At 43.6% G+C, this 17,398-nt stretch overlaps 3 protein-coding genes across 3 annotated transcripts; all 3 read left to right on the forward strand.

The window, feature by feature from the left end:
• Positions 1-6,389: 6,389 nt before the first annotated feature.
• Positions 6,390-9,700, forward strand: N7478_001894 (uncharacterized protein; the record flags this gene model as incomplete). Its single annotated transcript, XM_056918108.1, has 3 exons — positions 6,390-7,473; positions 7,523-8,137; positions 8,184-9,700. The coding sequence occupies 3 exons, from the start codon at positions 6,390-6,392 to the stop codon at positions 9,698-9,700; spliced, it is 3,216 nt and encodes a 1,071-aa protein (XP_056783719.1).
• A 2,081-nt stretch (positions 9,701-11,781) lies between these two features.
• Positions 11,782-12,111, forward strand: N7478_001895 (uncharacterized protein; the record flags this gene model as incomplete). The annotated part of the gene is made up of 1 exon (XM_056918109.1): positions 11,782-12,111. One exon carries the CDS (start codon positions 11,782-11,784, stop codon positions 12,109-12,111), a length of 330 nt encoding a protein of 109 aa, XP_056783720.1.
• Positions 12,112-15,052: 2,941 nt separating this feature from the next.
• Positions 15,053-16,807, forward strand: N7478_001896 (fatty acid desaturase; the record flags this gene model as incomplete). The annotated part of the gene is made up of 2 exons (XM_056918110.1): positions 15,053-15,255; positions 15,319-16,807. The coding sequence occupies 2 exons, from the start codon at positions 15,053-15,055 to the stop codon at positions 16,805-16,807; spliced, it is 1,692 nt and encodes a 563-aa protein (XP_056783721.1).
• Positions 16,808-17,398: the final 591 nt, after the last annotated feature.

The raw sequence follows: 17,398 nt of genomic DNA on the forward strand, positions 1-17,398 counted from the left end.
AAACAAAGCATTTAGACACGAGAATGCTACGTGGCGTCGCATGCTTGTTCAACAACCACCTATCCCCTATCTCGTGTCATTTTTTGTGATTGACTCTCAGTGGGGTGGAAGCTCTTTTTCAGGCCCTCATCCCACAACACCTTATGTGACCGATCGATCATTCGGCAATGAAAATCAATTACATGATTGTGTAAAGTATTGGAACTCACAAGTTGAAACGGATTCACTCAATATGGGTACATTCTACGACACTATAATCGTCAACATTGGAACCATTCCTTGGATCTGGATGATTCTGTGGGACTTTGGAGAGTCGAATGTACCTTCAAATATAGACGATTTCTCATTTGACGACGACTCAAAAGAGAACATCAGCCAGGCTTTACAGAAATACGGAATGATCGTTGTTTCAAGGAGAATACGTCAGTGCATGATACCATCCCTGTGGACCCCGGGCAGGAAATTCGTTTACGATATGGAAAGACTCAAAGCTTTGAGGGTCGATGAATGTTTACCAGAGGAAGAATCATTTCCAGAGAATCCTCCTACACTTGTTGAAAACGACGAAAAAAAATCTGGTATGCGGAGTATGTGCTCACTCTGCGTATTGATGTGAGGTCTGTTGCTACGTACTATTCAAACCATCCTTGAGCCCGCAGAATTTGCGCGCATTTTGTAAATAGATCCGGAAACCTGTAGCCACCAATCTTCAATCTTACCTGAGCCTCTTTTTGGAGAACTTCAAGTCACAATCTCGCTAACATCGTGTGATCCGGAAGTTTTGCTACTGCAACCTTTCGCTACTCACCCTCGGGGCGCAGTTTCGCAGGGAAAGATGGGACTTTATAGGTGCACGAAACGGAGGATTATAAAAAGACACTATACTCAGAAATAAGCCTGTAATAGTGGAAAAGCCCCTGGCAATTCTATTTCTTAAAGTGAAATAACATCAATTGATTTGAACATTTGAACTCACGATATCTAGTCCAGATACAGTGGAGTAAGCCTCAGGCTCCTCATGGGTCACCTCTGTCACCTCACTCTCTTCTGTTTCTCTCTCTTCATTAGATCTGCAGTGATTTCGATGTCGCGACTGGCCCGATGAATGGAATATTTTAATGTACTTCATTATGAGCATAGCCATTTGTATTCTGAATAGTGAATTTGTCTATTTAGCAGACAGTCAAAGCCTACCATGTACGATCTAAGATAATCTTCAATTCCTACAGAGGGAGCTCCTCGGTATTTATTTTTTAATTAAAAAGCCTCATTAAACTGCCTTCCTCTTCATCCATAGTCTTAACATTTGTTCGAAGATAAGGGAAACCACATGGGACAAAACCTTATCAAGACTAGTCAGAAGTCTTTCAGCCCTGATTAGGGCATTTCTTTGCCTGCAAGAAACAATGAAAATCAATCTCCCGTACCCGTGTCTAGGTATATATGGGTTTTAGCAAGGTTTGGCCATTTATGAGTGGAATTTCAGGAGATACCTTCCGAAATTCCTCCCCAATTTGGCTTCCAAGTTTGTAAATCTGCAGCTACTGTCGAAGGGATTAGCAAAGGTTTCTTTACACTCTAGACTTTTCCTTACATTATCTTTGAACTATATCCCCCACACAGATAGTTAGTTTCAATTCCTTATCAAAAAGCGAATTTGAAAAAAAGGGATTCACTCACGCCCCTCTAGGATATAAATCATTAGACGGTTTCACTTCGGCTTCGAGGCTATAGGGTTCTCTGCACTTATCAATATGAAACGTTTCACTTACCGCCTGATAATAATCATATGTATTCATTAGTTCACCATTGCAATATATCTAAATAGGATAGAGGCAATCACTTACTTTCTATTCCATTGACCCGTGTAAGTATGCCCATTTATGTATACCTAGGTTAATACCTATGCCCATTCACTTACCCGCTGTATTAAGGAATTTAGCTCATCTTTACCTCCAGGAGATACTTTTCATCCAGCATGTGGCGCTATTTGATTCACTCACAGCCTAAAAAATTCAACGTAAATATACCAAAAAAAAATATAAAATATTTATCAGGGTGAAAAGGAATATAGTTGCTCACAGCCTTGAAAATTGAACGTCACTCTGAGCACTCTTTGCTGTCCCCTAGTCAAATTATTGTAGCCGTACACTTACAAACTGGTGATCCCAATATTAGTTCAGTAGTAAAAAGATAAGGATATCAAGATTCACTTACATTCTATGATAAAATCAGTTGGAAACCACCCGGTAGATCAGCGCATAATATGACACTCACATTCTTTCCAAGTGAACTTGTAAGCCAGTTTCCCTTATGTAGCTATACCTAGGTATGGAGTATCACCTACATCCTATTCATTGATATTTGTAAGCAGCAATAAGTGTCAGACCTTGATGAGTATATGCATAGATAGGCTCTTACCGGCTGCAATTTCAGACTTTTCAGCATTTCGTCTTTCACAAAACTTAACTGGGTACAGCCTTACCGTCTAGTATATCCACGTTCGTTAACGAGACTTTGATTATCTGTAAAGCCTCTCTTTGGTTATATGCTTACTTGCTAAATATCCCATATATATCAGCGATTAGTCTGACTTAGTCTTGGACAGGTTTGTAGGTATGACTACCTCCTGGGTTATACACCATCTTCAGTCTGCGCTCTTTAACTCAGCACATAGTCTGTTGAACTCTTTACCTGCTATATAACTTATCTCCGTTAGCCATGGATACTAGACCACTGTCACGACATATACCGATACTCAGTACTGACCGCCTAATATATCGATATTGAGTAGTTAGGTTTCATATGAGATTGGTCAGTTAGCGTATGTATAGATGTTCTCTCACCATCTAAATTTTACACCCCAATCAGAATTTTATGATCATTGGATTTAAGTTGGTATCATAATCACTTACTCGCTGTGGGATATAGGAGTAAGCCTAAGAGCCATTTTCCAGTATTAGAACCTTCTATCATATGTGAGATTACTTACCAACTAATATCACCATGTCAGCGATAGCTTCCTTTTATAAATTTTGAGGCTGATGGTAAGATTTCATCTGCGTACTTCCTATGTTGTTCATGAATCAGTCAACCAAGATTCTTTTCAGTGTCCCTTGACCACAGTGATGGCCTATCGGTACGGTATAAATATCCACATACTCTCTAATTATGACGATGTGCCCATTAGCTTATCATAAATCATCAACTTGAATCGATTGACTTTCTGGTATTCATTTACATTCTATAAAGATCATGGGTTAGCTTATCGGTTTTTGTTTTTCTCTGATCCGCTAGTGAAAAGGTATCTTAATACTCACTCTCTATACCATGCAAAAGCTGATGTCAACATGGCGTTGCTTTTGTCTTGAACCTATTCATAGATGGACAATAGATAGATAATATATCCACTTACGCCCTATAAATGGCGTCCATAGGTCATTAGCTTTTGTGGTGCCTCGATCGAGGTAGAGTTCCACTTACCGCCTAAAATGTTTATATCCAGTGTTAGGCCAGTATCACTTGGTCACCATACGAATATTCATTCACTCACGCGCTAAAACCCAAAACAATTAGCCTCAATTTGCCTAACACATTGTTTCGGTGAATCAATGGCAAAATTCACCTCCTAAACCACGAATCCTGGTCAGCAAACTCTACTCCATTACTCAGAGAAATATTTCACTTACTTGCTAAATCGATCAGATCCATCAATATTTATCTCAGGCTTCGGATATAGCCGAAGGTGTTCGATTATATTGATCCACTGACGTACTATTTCGAGCATATGCGCCAGTCAGCCTTGGGCGTTTGAATGGTTCAAATGTTGATAATTAGGAATTTGGAGTCCACCGACATTCTGAGTTATGCCCATTCATATTAGCATATTGTTGCTCATTACTCGGCCGATAGATGGATAACTTACTGCCTAACTCACGTGAAAGTATAAGTTAGTCTTCGAAGATCACGGATTTGATAAGTGAAATAGGTCAGATCTACCTTCTAAAGTACCTGCAATTCAGCCAAGTTCATTCTCCAAAGTAAGTATTCACGTTGAACAATAGTTCCTTACTCTCTATTTCGTAATTGAGCTCAAGCCTGGTGAACCTTTCCATCTTGCTGGGTCACCTAGCAGTGGCACACTTACGTACTGATGAGACAAGATATGTTAGAAATAGGGAAGGAAAATGAAGGAGACCCAGGAAGTCAAGCAAGGGAAAACGTGATATCAACTTACTGACTGTACCGTCTTTTTAAGTCACAAATTCACCAGGCCACCTTGAGTTCAAAGTTAATTGTCATCGAGGAAAAGCACCTACAGTCTGTACCATGCACAAATTAAGTGTCAAGTTACTGAATTTGACATCTATGGAGTCAAACCTAAATTCACTTACCGCCTGAATTATAAATTCCCATGGATAAGCCAATATCCGGTTGTTAGCGGGAATATGATTGGATTTTCACTTACTTTCTTCAAGGTTTGATTCGGTTCAGCATTTTGCACTCCTAGAGTCAGTACACGGGCAATGACTTACAAGCTGAAGCCGTCTTCCATCAGTTTGTCTATACCTTCTCAGAAAATGTTTGATATCTCCAGGAATATCTACCGTCTTGTATTTCACATACATTAGCCAATACAAAAGGATACTCAAAGTTTAGAGATAAACTTCCACATACTGCCTATATGGGGTTAGGATTTTCTCAGCTTCGCTCGTTCATCGACAAGTAAATATGGGAATTTGAAGTTGATTCTTACCGCCTAGTTAAGAACTCGAATCCATTAGCCACAACTCGAGCCTGATTAGTTGATACCCAGTAATGGATTTACCTCCTGGTATTCCCAGGTTAATTAGCCAATCTTCACCCGTAAACTGATTTATCATAACTATGGAACATGCCTGTTCCCCCATTTGCGTATACGGTTGCCCGTCTAGCTGCACCGCCTGCCCCTGCATATTTCCACATTAGAAGATCTTCCAAGGGCACCGATGTATGCAAAGTCTTTACATTCTGCTCCCGTTAAACTCAGTATTTGCTCTCTTCCAACCTGAGATTTCCAAATATGGATATTCACTGACCGACTGATCGGTGTCAACACGTTAGCGAATTCTTTTTGAAAGTAATTTTAATAAAAAAATATCTGCTGACTTTCTGTTTGATTTCCATTCATTAAGTCCTGGAGACAGTCACATGGCTCATTTCTGGTAATATTGGCGTACACTCTGTCACATAAATTCATTAGGGCAGGCTTTAATCCGAGGATTGACGACAGCCAGTGGACTTGCATTCTGCATGGTGAGTTGTGATCATTAGTTTATTTGATTGATGGCTGAATAATATGAGCAGTAGTTTGAATACCGTCTATCAGAGTGTCAGTGCACGCCCGTTATTTAGGCCTTTCAAAGGATACTCACAGACTAATTCATGGGCACTCAGTCAACTACCCTCTCGCATCTGCAAAGAAATCTGCTTACTCCCTGTTCCGAACAAGTTGATAAGAATTTTCAGGATCTCGCAGCTGTGTTTAAATGAATATAGCGATAGACTTACTCCCTCATGTGTGGTAGTTCCTGTTTTGCTCGAAGGGTCGCCAACGGTCGAAGACCGGTCACTTTGACTTTGACTTGACTGACTCGACTGCTTGCTGCCTCATCAGGTATCCAACATTACTATAACTGATGATGTTACTGACCATGGTTCCTATATTTCGATGGCGACGTTAGATGTTGATTATTGGCGTTCAGGTGAGCTGATAGAGTTGCAAGAACTGTGCCCAATGATACCCAGGGTGAGCGGTTACTTGTGTTCTAGCTCACCAACCCCGCCCGTAAATGTGGCTGTGCCAAGGATATCAAACTGCATGAGTAGTCTAATGATATTGGGCAGCACACTTAATGCCAAGTCAATGCCAAGTCAATGCCACGTCAATGACGCCCGTCCCTTGCCAAGTCTCCAATGAAAATCATATTTGCAACGCAGGCTAACTAAGGCTGCATAGACTAGCGCTGCGTGGTGCTCAACCCTGGCGCAGAAAGGCACCAAGCATGCGTTTCAGCCTTCAAAAGGCATTGGTGCCGCCTCTGCATCCGGCGCGAACAGGCTAGCTTTCATAGGTCGGCCCGCAAAATTTTGAGAGGCTGATTGGGGGCAGGCCGCTCGCACTTCCCACCTTCGCAAGAGGTTCACATCCTTCATCTTATCACTCCCAAAATTAGCAGACTTTGAGGTTTAATCATTCCGAGGTTAACCGGTGGACTTTTTCTCGAGAGCTTTCCTTTTTTTTTTTCCGTGTACAACAATATTTCACCACAGCTACCGTAATTCGTCGATCAGAAGAGGTCCCGTCCTTCAGCTTACCCAAACAAATCGAGGTTGCACACTACGTTGAAATGTCGAAGCAGCATAAATCACTCGGCAGCGATGAAGAAAGCTCGTCAAGGCAGATAAAGAGGAGAAAGATGGATTATTCGTCTGATTTGACTTATGACGACTACTCTGTTGGGTGGCTGTGTGCACTGTCGAAAGAACAAACCGCAGCGATTGCTATGTTGGATGAAGAACACCCAGTTCTTTCCAAGCCCCCTAATGATCCCAATACATACACTCTTGGCTCGGTTGGCAAACACAATGTTGTCATAGCCTGTCTCCCAAGTGGCAGGATCGGTAACAACTCATCAGCAACTGCCGCAAGCTGGATGTTCTCCACTTTCCGGTCCATCGAATTTGGGGTTATGGTGGGTATTGGCGGCGGAATACCACCTCAAGTTAGGCTCGGTGATGTTGTAGTCAGTACGCCAACGAATGAGTATCCTGGGGTGGTTCAATGGGATATGGGCAAAGCGCAAGGACACGGCACATTCAAGCGGATCGGGTCGCTCAACAGCCCGCCCAGCGCCTTGTTGACCGCTTTGGCAAGGCTAGAAACCGAGCATGAAATGAATGGATCGAAGGCATCCCAATATTTATATGACCTGAGGAAAAAATGGCCAAGGTTGTCAGCAAAGTATGCACGACCTGATCTGCTAGAGGATGTACTTTTCAAACCAGATTATCATCATGTTACTCGAAAAGATCCGGGAGACGGTGCTGTACATTGCGAATACAAGGATGATGAAGATGGAGATGAAGCAAGTTGTCGCTTTTGCGATAAAGCTATGACAATAAAGACAAAGGCTAGAGACTCCTGCGTACACTATGGTCTCATTGCATCTGGTAACCAGGTCATCAAAGATGCCATATTTCGAGATAAAGTTAACAAGGCCCTGGGTGGCAGTGTCCGTTGCGTCGAGATGGAAGCAGCTGGACTGATGAATGACAAGCCTTGGATTGTCATAAGAGGGATCTGCGACTACGCTGACTCCCACAAGAACAAAAAATGGCAGGAATATGCAGCAGCAATGGCTGCGGCATTCGCTAAGGAATTACTCTCAGTGGTGTCAGTCAAAGAAATTCGTAGAATGCCTGTGGTTGAAGGTGATGAATAATTTTCCCTCTGAATTTTACTGTCACTAATACCCACAAGAGTCTTTTGCTGTTAGTTTCGCCTTGCCCGAAGCACCACTAGCCGACAGTTTTGTTGGTAGAGAAGATGAACTTGCATTAATGGCCAAAGATCTCCAGAGCAGTAATGCTCGCCAGGCTGTAGTGTTACATGGCCTAGGTGGAATAGGCAAGACACAAATTGCTTCCACCTATGCAAGGCGATATCGAGATTACTATTCAGCCGTATTCTGGCTTGACTGCAGAGATATTAATACACTGAAGAAAAGCTTCTTGAACGCCACAGATCGCATACTTCGCGATCACCCTTCATTGCCGCACCTCAAAAGTATATCCAAAACTAAGAATGTCGATGAAGCCGTCGATATCGTCAAAGAATGGCTCAATTCCGCAAATAACAAGAAGTGGCTTCTTATATATGACAACCTCGACAACCCAAAGCTGCCAGGAAATGACGATCCCCAATCCCTCGCCCTTGGCACGTTTCTACCAACAGTCGAACATGGTGCTATCATTATAACTACCAGGTCATCACACCTCAAAGCTGGCAAACAGATTCATGTTCAAAAGTTTCGTGAAACTAGACAAAGCCTGCAAGTTCTCTCCCTTACATCGCAACGAGACAACTTGGAAAATGGTACGCTCACCATCCATGCAATGAAATTTTCTAATACCAGATTTAGATGCCCATGCTCGAGAGTTAGCTCATCAGCTAGACGGACTCCCACTTGCCCTTGCCGCAGCTGGGGCATATCTTTATCAAGCCTCAATGAGTTTCGCCGACTATCTCTGTTACTACCGCGAAAAATGGCTCCGCCTACAAGAGAGAACTCCAAGATTGCCTTCATACGAGCACACGCTTTATTCAACATGGGATCTCTCACTGGATCGTCTTAAACAACAGAGTCCATTGTCCGCAATTCTACTCCAATTATGGGCATACTTTGATAATCAGGACTTATGGCTCGAGCTTCTAAAGAATTGCACTGATGGTGTACCTGATTGGTATCAAGAAATAACAGAAGATCAAATAAGCTTCGACAGCACAATGAGAATACTTTGTTCGCATGGGCTAGTTGAGAGTAATGCCATCTCCCATGAAAGGCTTATGGAGTCCAGCGGATATAGCATGCATGGCTGTGTACATGCGTGGACTGTATATGTTCTAAACCGCCAATGGAATTCTGAAATGGCACAGCTTGCGGTGACGTGTGTGGGTAGACATGTACCCTCGAGGCGCAGCTCTGGATACTGGGCTACGCAGCAACGCCTCATTCGACATGCGAACCGGTGTTCTTATATAATAGAGAAAGAAATTGACAGTTGGATCAATGATGTGTCAATGTTCGGACAAATAGAGTCAATTGGGAGGCTATACAAAAATGTTAGCCAGCTACCCAAGGCCGAAAAGTTGCTGAGACTCGTCCTGGATGCAAAGACAAAAAATTCTCTATTTGGCCCTAGTGATCTCTCAACTCTTAACACCATGGTTACCTTGGCCGATTTGTACAGAAAACATGAAAGGCTAGATGATTCCGAAAAAACATATTGTCAGGCGCTGCAGGCGCTCCAGGATCTGTCTCAGGGTTGTGATTCATCAAATCTTGAAATAGTCCCTGAGATAATTGATCGCCTGGGCATTGTATATTGGAAACAGAAGAGGTTTCATGAATCTGAACAAATGTTCGCGCGTGCTATACAAGAAAAGGAAAAGAGATTCGGTAAAGATGACGACTCAACACTTCACACAACAAATAACTTTGGCCTTCTGCTCATGGATCAAGGGAAGCTCAGTGATGCGAAGAAGCTATTCCAACGTTCTTTCGAAGGACATCAGGATAGATTCGGCCCCGATAATATAGCAACACTGAATGCATTGAATAATTTGGGGCTTCTATGCACTCGTCAAGGCAACTTCAAAGAAGCTGAAAAGTTGCTTAAACAAGCATTGGAAGGCTTCGAGAAAATATGCAGCGGCGAGGAAATTTCACTACTCGAAGCCGTTGACAACCTGGGCGAGCTTTACGCCAAGTCAGGAAGACGAGATGAAGCTGAGACGATGTACGAGCGAGCGTTGGAAGGATTTAAAAACATTTTTGGTTCATTGCATGGCAGATGTCAGGAGGTCATGAAGATCCTTGCGGAATTAAAACAGGCACGACATGAAGAAACATTGGAACCTCAGGCCTCATCACAATGATCACTCGTCGCACGGATGGCTGATCCGACAGGAGTGCGAGCCACCCCCCTCAAAGGGTGCATACATAACAGTATAAGATGAACCCAGAATTAATTTTGTAATTATCTAACGGTTCATATGTCTCCAAGCTTGGATGTATGTGTTGTACAGATCGTCAATGCGGGGGTCGTGGGGTACAGCGACCTCTCCGTGCATCGGGGCGCTCTCCCGACACCAATGGCCTTTTTCGCATTTGTTGAATGATCTTCTTCGGGTTTCAGTTTCCTCAAAGCAGAAGGAGCTAACAAGAAATGCCTCTCTTTTCCCTTGTATTGTGATTAGCCAAATGCCGAAGAGATGACCGTAAGCATCAAGCACCACTCATTTTCGCTCGACCTAACATGTCACTTAGAAGACCATTGAAGCGAAGCGAGTCATTCTTGCTTTGCCGAAGGGGAACTGTTAGCCAGTGATGTTGCACTCAGCTTCTGGGGAGGCGTCGACCCGAAGACAGGCATCATCATTGATAGTCACTATCCACTAGTCGGACAATGAGTCGCAGGGAAAATCCTCGCTATCCCCAGCGGCTGTGGTTCATGCACAGCGAGCGGCATCATCCTCGAACTAATTCTAAACGATACCTGCCCCAAAGCACTATTATGCGGACGCGAAGAGATTATCCTAACAATCGGAGTCTTGATTGCATAGGAGATGTTCCGGAAGAGTATCCCAGTACTCCAAGTCCCAACCTTTTTATATAACCTTCTGTTACAACCAAATACCATCTATATCAAAATCTTCAACGGTTATCTTTACCTGGCTGAATCGAGCTACCCTATATCCTCATATCTGTCTTTATCAGTGCCCTCGGAGTATTAAATACCAATACCCCGATGAACAAAATTCGACAAGGAACTCTTAAACAGAACCTACGGGAATGCTAACCCGGTTTGGTTTCCCACCCTAACTCTTAACGTCGGTTTCAAGCAAAGCGGTTTGGGACATAAGCATGAGTGGCTATATAGTCATATTCATATAAAGATGGTCCAGAATGGTCGGATTGATGTCGAAGTTGTTATTGTCGATGCGTCAAGAGAATTTGTGGCTGTAGCTACCCAAGCTGCATTAGTTTTCACCGGTGAGCGAAATATGGCTAAGAGCAACGGAACTGGAAAATTATGACTTTTTGCCTTTAGCTACCGATTGACTGGTATGCTTTAGCTTCGGGGCGTAAAAAGCGTTGGGAGTCGTGCTTTTTACTACAGGAGTCCAGCGTCTTACAGCCGCCAGGGGCTACAGTAAACCCCCCTTTTCGACACGGGCCTCCGTGCAACGGAATTTCGAAGTGCCTAATGAAAGTGTGCTGCTAGTACTTGCACTAACCCTAACATAGTAAGCGCTAGTCTATCTTCGGTCTAGGACAGCCATGCAACGTCCTGCATTTCCTCCTATAGTAACAAGTAACCTGTACTATAACTATATGGAGGAGACTCGGGACGGGTATGTTTGCATGTTTAGATGTTTTCCGGTTTGACCTACTCTCGGATATAGACCAATCAGATAATTCGTCTGGAGAGTGGGTATCCGCCTATATATACGTAGCATAGCTCTCTCTTCTTCCCTTGTCCTCAATGTTGTTATTCGTTATTCTTTATACCTTTCTCTATTCTAGTAGATTGTAGACACCTTATTATATAATAACAATGTTCTATTCTTTCTCGTAACCTCGATATCGGCATCAACTCGGCATCGGTTCGTTACATGCAGCCCCAGTTCCACGGGTAGACTATTAGATGTTACGCGTCATCCTCATCTACTAGTAAAAGGCCGAGGTATCATACAATTGATCCTGGGTATCCCCAAATATTCGAAACTTTGACTTGTCGCCGCTACAAACTTTCAAGTTGAAATACTTTATCTGGAGCACTCTACCTGGAAATGCGGAAGAGGTAGACTTGCCGACCTAGCTGGTTTTGTTTTGCACTTGTACTATTATTAAATAGCAAGCAGAATGCATCGCCGTGCCATACTTTGACTGCAGGGCCTAAGGGCACATCATATTACGCAAATCCAACCCCAACCCTGCTACCAAAACCACGTTCATGTACGTCGGCTACTTTGGAGCAACCTTGTCGACCTCCCCATCCTTAAGCCTTCCACCACGTCCGGCTCATTCGGAATCTACTTTTGAATATCTACCGTTCCAGGAACTGTGGGCATTTCCTCGGCGCGAGACACAGGATTCAGTGGACATCTTCGCAAAATCTATTTTTGTACAAGCAGAGAAAGCGAAAGGCAAGTACGTCACCTGTGTCTCTGGTATACTCACTCATGATACTGGAGCACGACTACGGACAAGCCCGCGACATGCTGCGGACTGGATCAAAGCGTATGGAAGTCCCCGTGAAGAAGCGCATGTTATCTCAACATGAAGGTGTTTGAAGAAACCCCGAAATGGAACCTGGAGAAGAACTCTTTGCTGGCTAGTAGTGGCTACCTAGATATTGACAAATGCATTGCTAACAATGAAGCTGCCTTGAAGAGTTTTGGGGAGATGCTACTCCGCTAATCTACCTAGACTTTATAAAAACCCAGTTCAATTCTGTCCCAATCATCTGTTGGTTATTTTCTGGAAACTCAGATTAATATTAACTGAGACACTTGCATCATACAATGATGTTTCTGGTGCATCCAAGTATATAGGAGATAGCGACCGATAGAAATCCTAGTTATAGTATTGCATTAGGCAAAATGCCTACCAGTGACCTCACGATATTAGTAGTACAGATATCACTGAATGGGGCTGATGATATTCTAGGAATTTCCAGTGCTCAGTGATGTCTTAGGCTGTTCAAATGTCCGTCGGACCATTCTTCGTCCCCGATACTGTGGAGCAGTGTCCTTCTTCTTTGCCGTATCTTAGCATCCGCGTAATGGACGAAGCGAGATCTGCCATTGGATAGTACATGATAATTTGTGGATACGCTGTCTATGACAAGGCAACGATTGATAGAGATGAAACATCTCTCTGTGATGTTGTACGCCATGTGTTACTTCGTGTTTCCCCCTCTAAATAGACCAATGGACGTTTGCCTTCTCACTTCGCCACATTTGTGTGTCTCTATACCTCTCATCATTGGTGAGCTCAATTTCATGAAGCTACATAGTATCATCACGTGTTCGTACTGTTGTCCTCACTTTTGTTTACTATCCGTGTCTTTGTATGCGCCCGATGCACTCTTGTGTCTCACAATGATTCCTCCCAATTCTTTCTTGCGACCGGGGTTAAAGCTCACTTGACAAATAAATTCATCTTTTATAGAGGATTTCAATCATTCAAAGAATATATGTAGCGTCCGCTGTGTGATGAAAGAAATCAAATATGGAGCTAAGGCTGGCCATCATGATACAGAAGTCAAAATTTATTCCGAAGTGTCTTCGTGTCCAGTACCACGTTCAAGGTTCAATGGATTATGTTGCTTCCTTGGTCGCCCCTGCTCTCTCACAGTGCGTCTTTAAAGAACTTTTAATAGCTTTCTACCTAGTAGGCATTCTCTTCAAATAGTACGATTGGTTATCTGAATTGCAAATTTACTTAAGAGAATAGATATATCCAATAATAGTAGTATGTTTTGTCCATAGTGGAGCAAGATTATCTTCGATGTTGCTTATCTGGTCTAATTCTGATGATTTGTTTCTACTGACACATGCTAGTGTGTAATTGCATTTGATACTGAATATTGGTCACAGCGGCCCCAAAGTCACGACGTTCGCAGCATCATGGCACCACTGTAAATTCACTGTGTTACCTCAAACATGCAGGTATTTTCCAAAATCTAAGCATCAGTAAGGAGATACCAGTTAGGTCACATACATGATTTTGATCAATCTTTCTGAATCTCTGCCTCAAAGGATTGGCCCCTGTGCGCTACTGTTCGACCCGCAGTACTGCTCAATCGATTGCCTACTAGTAGATTTAGATCAACCAATCCTGGAGATCTGAATGGATAAAAGAAGAAAAGAAGAAAAGAGGAAAAAAAAGAAAAAGGAGAGAACAGAAAAGGACCCCATTTTTTATTATGACTTGCACTTCGTCCTCCGTACGTAGTCCTTCTACTGTACATGTCCTCCTTTCCCGCCTGATGATAGGCTATGGATTTAACAAGCCTTGTTGCAAAAAGATGATTCTTCGTTGGATTTCCCCTTTAACGCACATTGTATTTGCGGGCGGGCCCACTTTTACAACGAAGACGAGCCGATTGTGGTCATTCGAAACCCCCTCGCCACATCGCAAGCTGCGCCCCAAATCCACAAAAATGACATCAAGGCCGGGCCCGACCAAGCGAGGATTCTTTTGTTTACGGAGTAAAGGGTGTCCTTCGTTAATTTACGGCCGTAGTGATGCATTCATGTAGGGTGTAAGGGCTCAAAAAACTGTCGCCACCTCTTGTGGGGCTGGAGCGGCCAAGATGGTGACAGGGGAAGATCTATTTGCCTCTTAGGGTCTCTGGCTTAATTCTGCAATCGCAATTTGGTTTTTAAAGGGGTCGTTTAACTTGTACCAGATTTGATAAAAAATGATTCTCATGATTGTCTCCAAGGGTTCAACTTTGCCACTGCTGTACACGTAATGTCCATATAGTCCGAGGCTCTGCCGTTTCGATCTTGACACGGGATATGAAGGGCAATGAAGGATTCCAAATGTGAACTCGATCACACCTGTCATGAGGGACTAGTTAGACACATGGCCAGAGTGGCTAGTTTTCGCGATGGGCTTTTTTCCAATCTCCGACAGGGGCAAGTCTCTAGGTTTAAGCTTGTTCTAACTCAGCGAGTAATAATTGCGGGATCTCAAGACGCGTCTATGGGTGCGGGTTAGACCCACTTGGCGAGCCATATATAGCCATCCTGTGTGTCACTCGTTGCGACCTGCTCTGTCGTGACATGGTCAATATACGCCACCTAAGACATGCCTCTCCACTTAAACCATCTCCCCTGACCGTATCATAGTCACCTCCACTAAAGGATCTTTCGTGTTCATATCCCTCATTTGTTGTCAAAGCGGCCCACTACTCCGCCCCCTTAGCCATTTTGTGGGAAATCGTTGCGTTCTGGAGAATAGGTAGCACCGTAAATGGGGGCGTTCACTCGTATTCGTGTCAATTTCCTACATCTTCTACTCCGTACCTAACCTACTCAAATGCTTTATCTCAAAACACTTTCGTTTCTATTTTCTATTTTTTAATTTCTACTATACTTTTCGCTCTTTTTGCTTCTTCCTTCCCTTCCTTTTCAAATACAAATTCCTGACCAAAGTCTATCGTTGGTAATACCAGTCTTAAACACATTTGCGAATTTCTTCAACCGTTGTCGATGAGCAAGTCGACTTTTCGGCCTACGGCCAGGGACAATGTTCTTTCCAGACGTGAAATCGAGGGCATGATTGCCGATGAGAAGTACATTATCATCCTCGATGGTAAAGTTCTTAAACTGGATTGTTGGGTCAAATTTCACCCTGGTGGTCCCCTAGCAATCAAGCACATGATAGGCAGAGATGCCACGGATGAAGTGAATGCGTAAGTCTTCACCAATTCATTTTCCTCTCAATTGAAGTTTTCCATTATAATAACACAACCAAGACTACACTCACAGGAAGCGCTTCAGAGCATGAAAAAATTCCAAATCGGGTCAATTGAGGGAACATGGACAAATTTCCTTCCTCCCATTCAAGGTGGTCACTTTCGCCCTTATAACGAACTCGAGGTAGAGTCTGAGGAAGACATGATTTCAAACTCTGATCTCTCCAGCGAGGAGTGCTCACCTCCACCATCTCCGCTCTTCGAAGCAGCCGACCACACTTTAAGACATCGGGTGTCGAGATCTACCATATCTTCCGTGGTCAGCACCACCCCTCCCCCCGAGGAAACCAACAAAGGACTCGGAGGATATGTCATGGACGCTCGCACACAGGACGAGATTTTGTTAGATTCCTCCAAGTACCCTCCTATCACTAGTGAAGAGCAACTAAAAATCACCCACAAATATCGCCAGCTCAATGAGCGTATTCGTGCAGCTGGACTGTACAATTGCAACTACTCTGCTTACGCCATTGAGATATCTCGATACAGCCTTCTTTTTGGTCTCTTTGTCTTCTTTTTACAACGATCTTGGTTTTGCCTATCAGCCTTTTTCCTAGGATGCTTCTGGCATCAGCTAGTGTTCTCTGCCCATGATGCTGGCCACATGGGTATCACACATGACTTTCAAATCGACACTACTATTGGAATGATCATTGCCAATCACCTTGGCGGACTCAGCCTTGGATGGTGGAAGCGAAGCCACAATGTCCACCATATCATGACTAATGCCCCAGAGCATGATCCTGATATTGAACTGATGCCATTCTTCGCTCTATCACACCGTTTCTTCGGCAATCTACGCAGCACATACTACGACAGAGTTATGGAATACGACGTGGTATCTCGAGCAGTCGTCAAGTATCAGCATTATCTATACTATCCGATTCTACTCTTTGGCCGCTTCAATCTCTATTTTTTGAGCTGGGAGCATATCATCGTGGGCCGTAGCCCCCAACACGGCGCTGGTTGGTGGCACCGTTGGTTTGAGCTTTCTGGCCAAGTATTCTTCTGGACATGGTTTGGCTACGGAGTTGTTTATCTCAGTATTCCCAGCTGGTGGAGCCGTATCGCCTTCGTGTTGATCTCCCATATGGTTACTGCACCGTTACATGTGCAGATTACGCTTTCTCACTATGCCATGTCTACAGCCGACCTCGGTCCTCTAGAGTCATTTCCTCAGAAGATGCTTCGGACAACGATGGACGTCGACTGTCCGCAATGGCTGGACTTCTTCCATGGCGGACTCCAATTCCAGGCAATTCATCATTTGTATCCTCGTATCCCTCGTCATAACCTTCGCAAGACGCAGAAATATGTCCAGGAGTTTTGTGAAGATGTGAACATCCCATATGCTGTATTTACATTCTACGATGGTAACAAAGAAGTTATCAGTCGACTCGGGCATGTCGCTAAGCAGGCAAGAATTTTGGAAGAGTGTCGAAAGGCGTGCGCGGAACAAGGTGTCTTCGCAGATCACCATTCTCACTGAACATATTCCAAGGTTTACAGGACACGTGCGATCGGGTTGTAAGGCGAAGGGCGTTTAATGTTATTTTTATCAGGTACAAACAATACATATGACCCAATCCATCATATAAATAACGTCATGAGCATACGTATTACTAGTACGTATAGTAGCTACTAACTTGAGGTGGGTATTGAACTTGGGTCGCTGTCTACCACATGCACCCAGACAAAAAATGTGTAAACCTTGGAATTACAAAATTCGCCGACGGTATGCGCAACTGTTGGTCGAGAGACTTGGGATCGGCGAAATTAGTTTCTGGTTTTTGGCTTCTTCCCATTTAGCCTCAATGGTCTAACTAACTACTTCGGGCTAGTTCGTTAGTTATCGCCTCTTTAAATTCAGGCATATTCAGGCAGAAATAAGGACACTAGCGCGTTTTGGCTTGGGTCGCTAAACTCCGCCATTATGGTTGCGCTGATTGGTCAGTCCTCGGCTATTTTACCATCAAACCCAGTTGTGGCGCCGCAAAACCTGTGGAAATGCGCCGACACGGATATTCAAAATGACCTACTCTCTCCCATCATGATTCCATGAAAGAAAGGGACATTGGTG

Source organism: Penicillium angulare, assembly GCF_028827245.1.
Source record: "Penicillium angulare strain IBT 27051 chromosome Unknown utg000002l_segment0_segment0, whole genome shotgun sequence".
Lineage (NCBI taxonomy): Eukaryota > Fungi > Ascomycota > Eurotiomycetes > Eurotiales > Aspergillaceae > Penicillium > Penicillium angulare.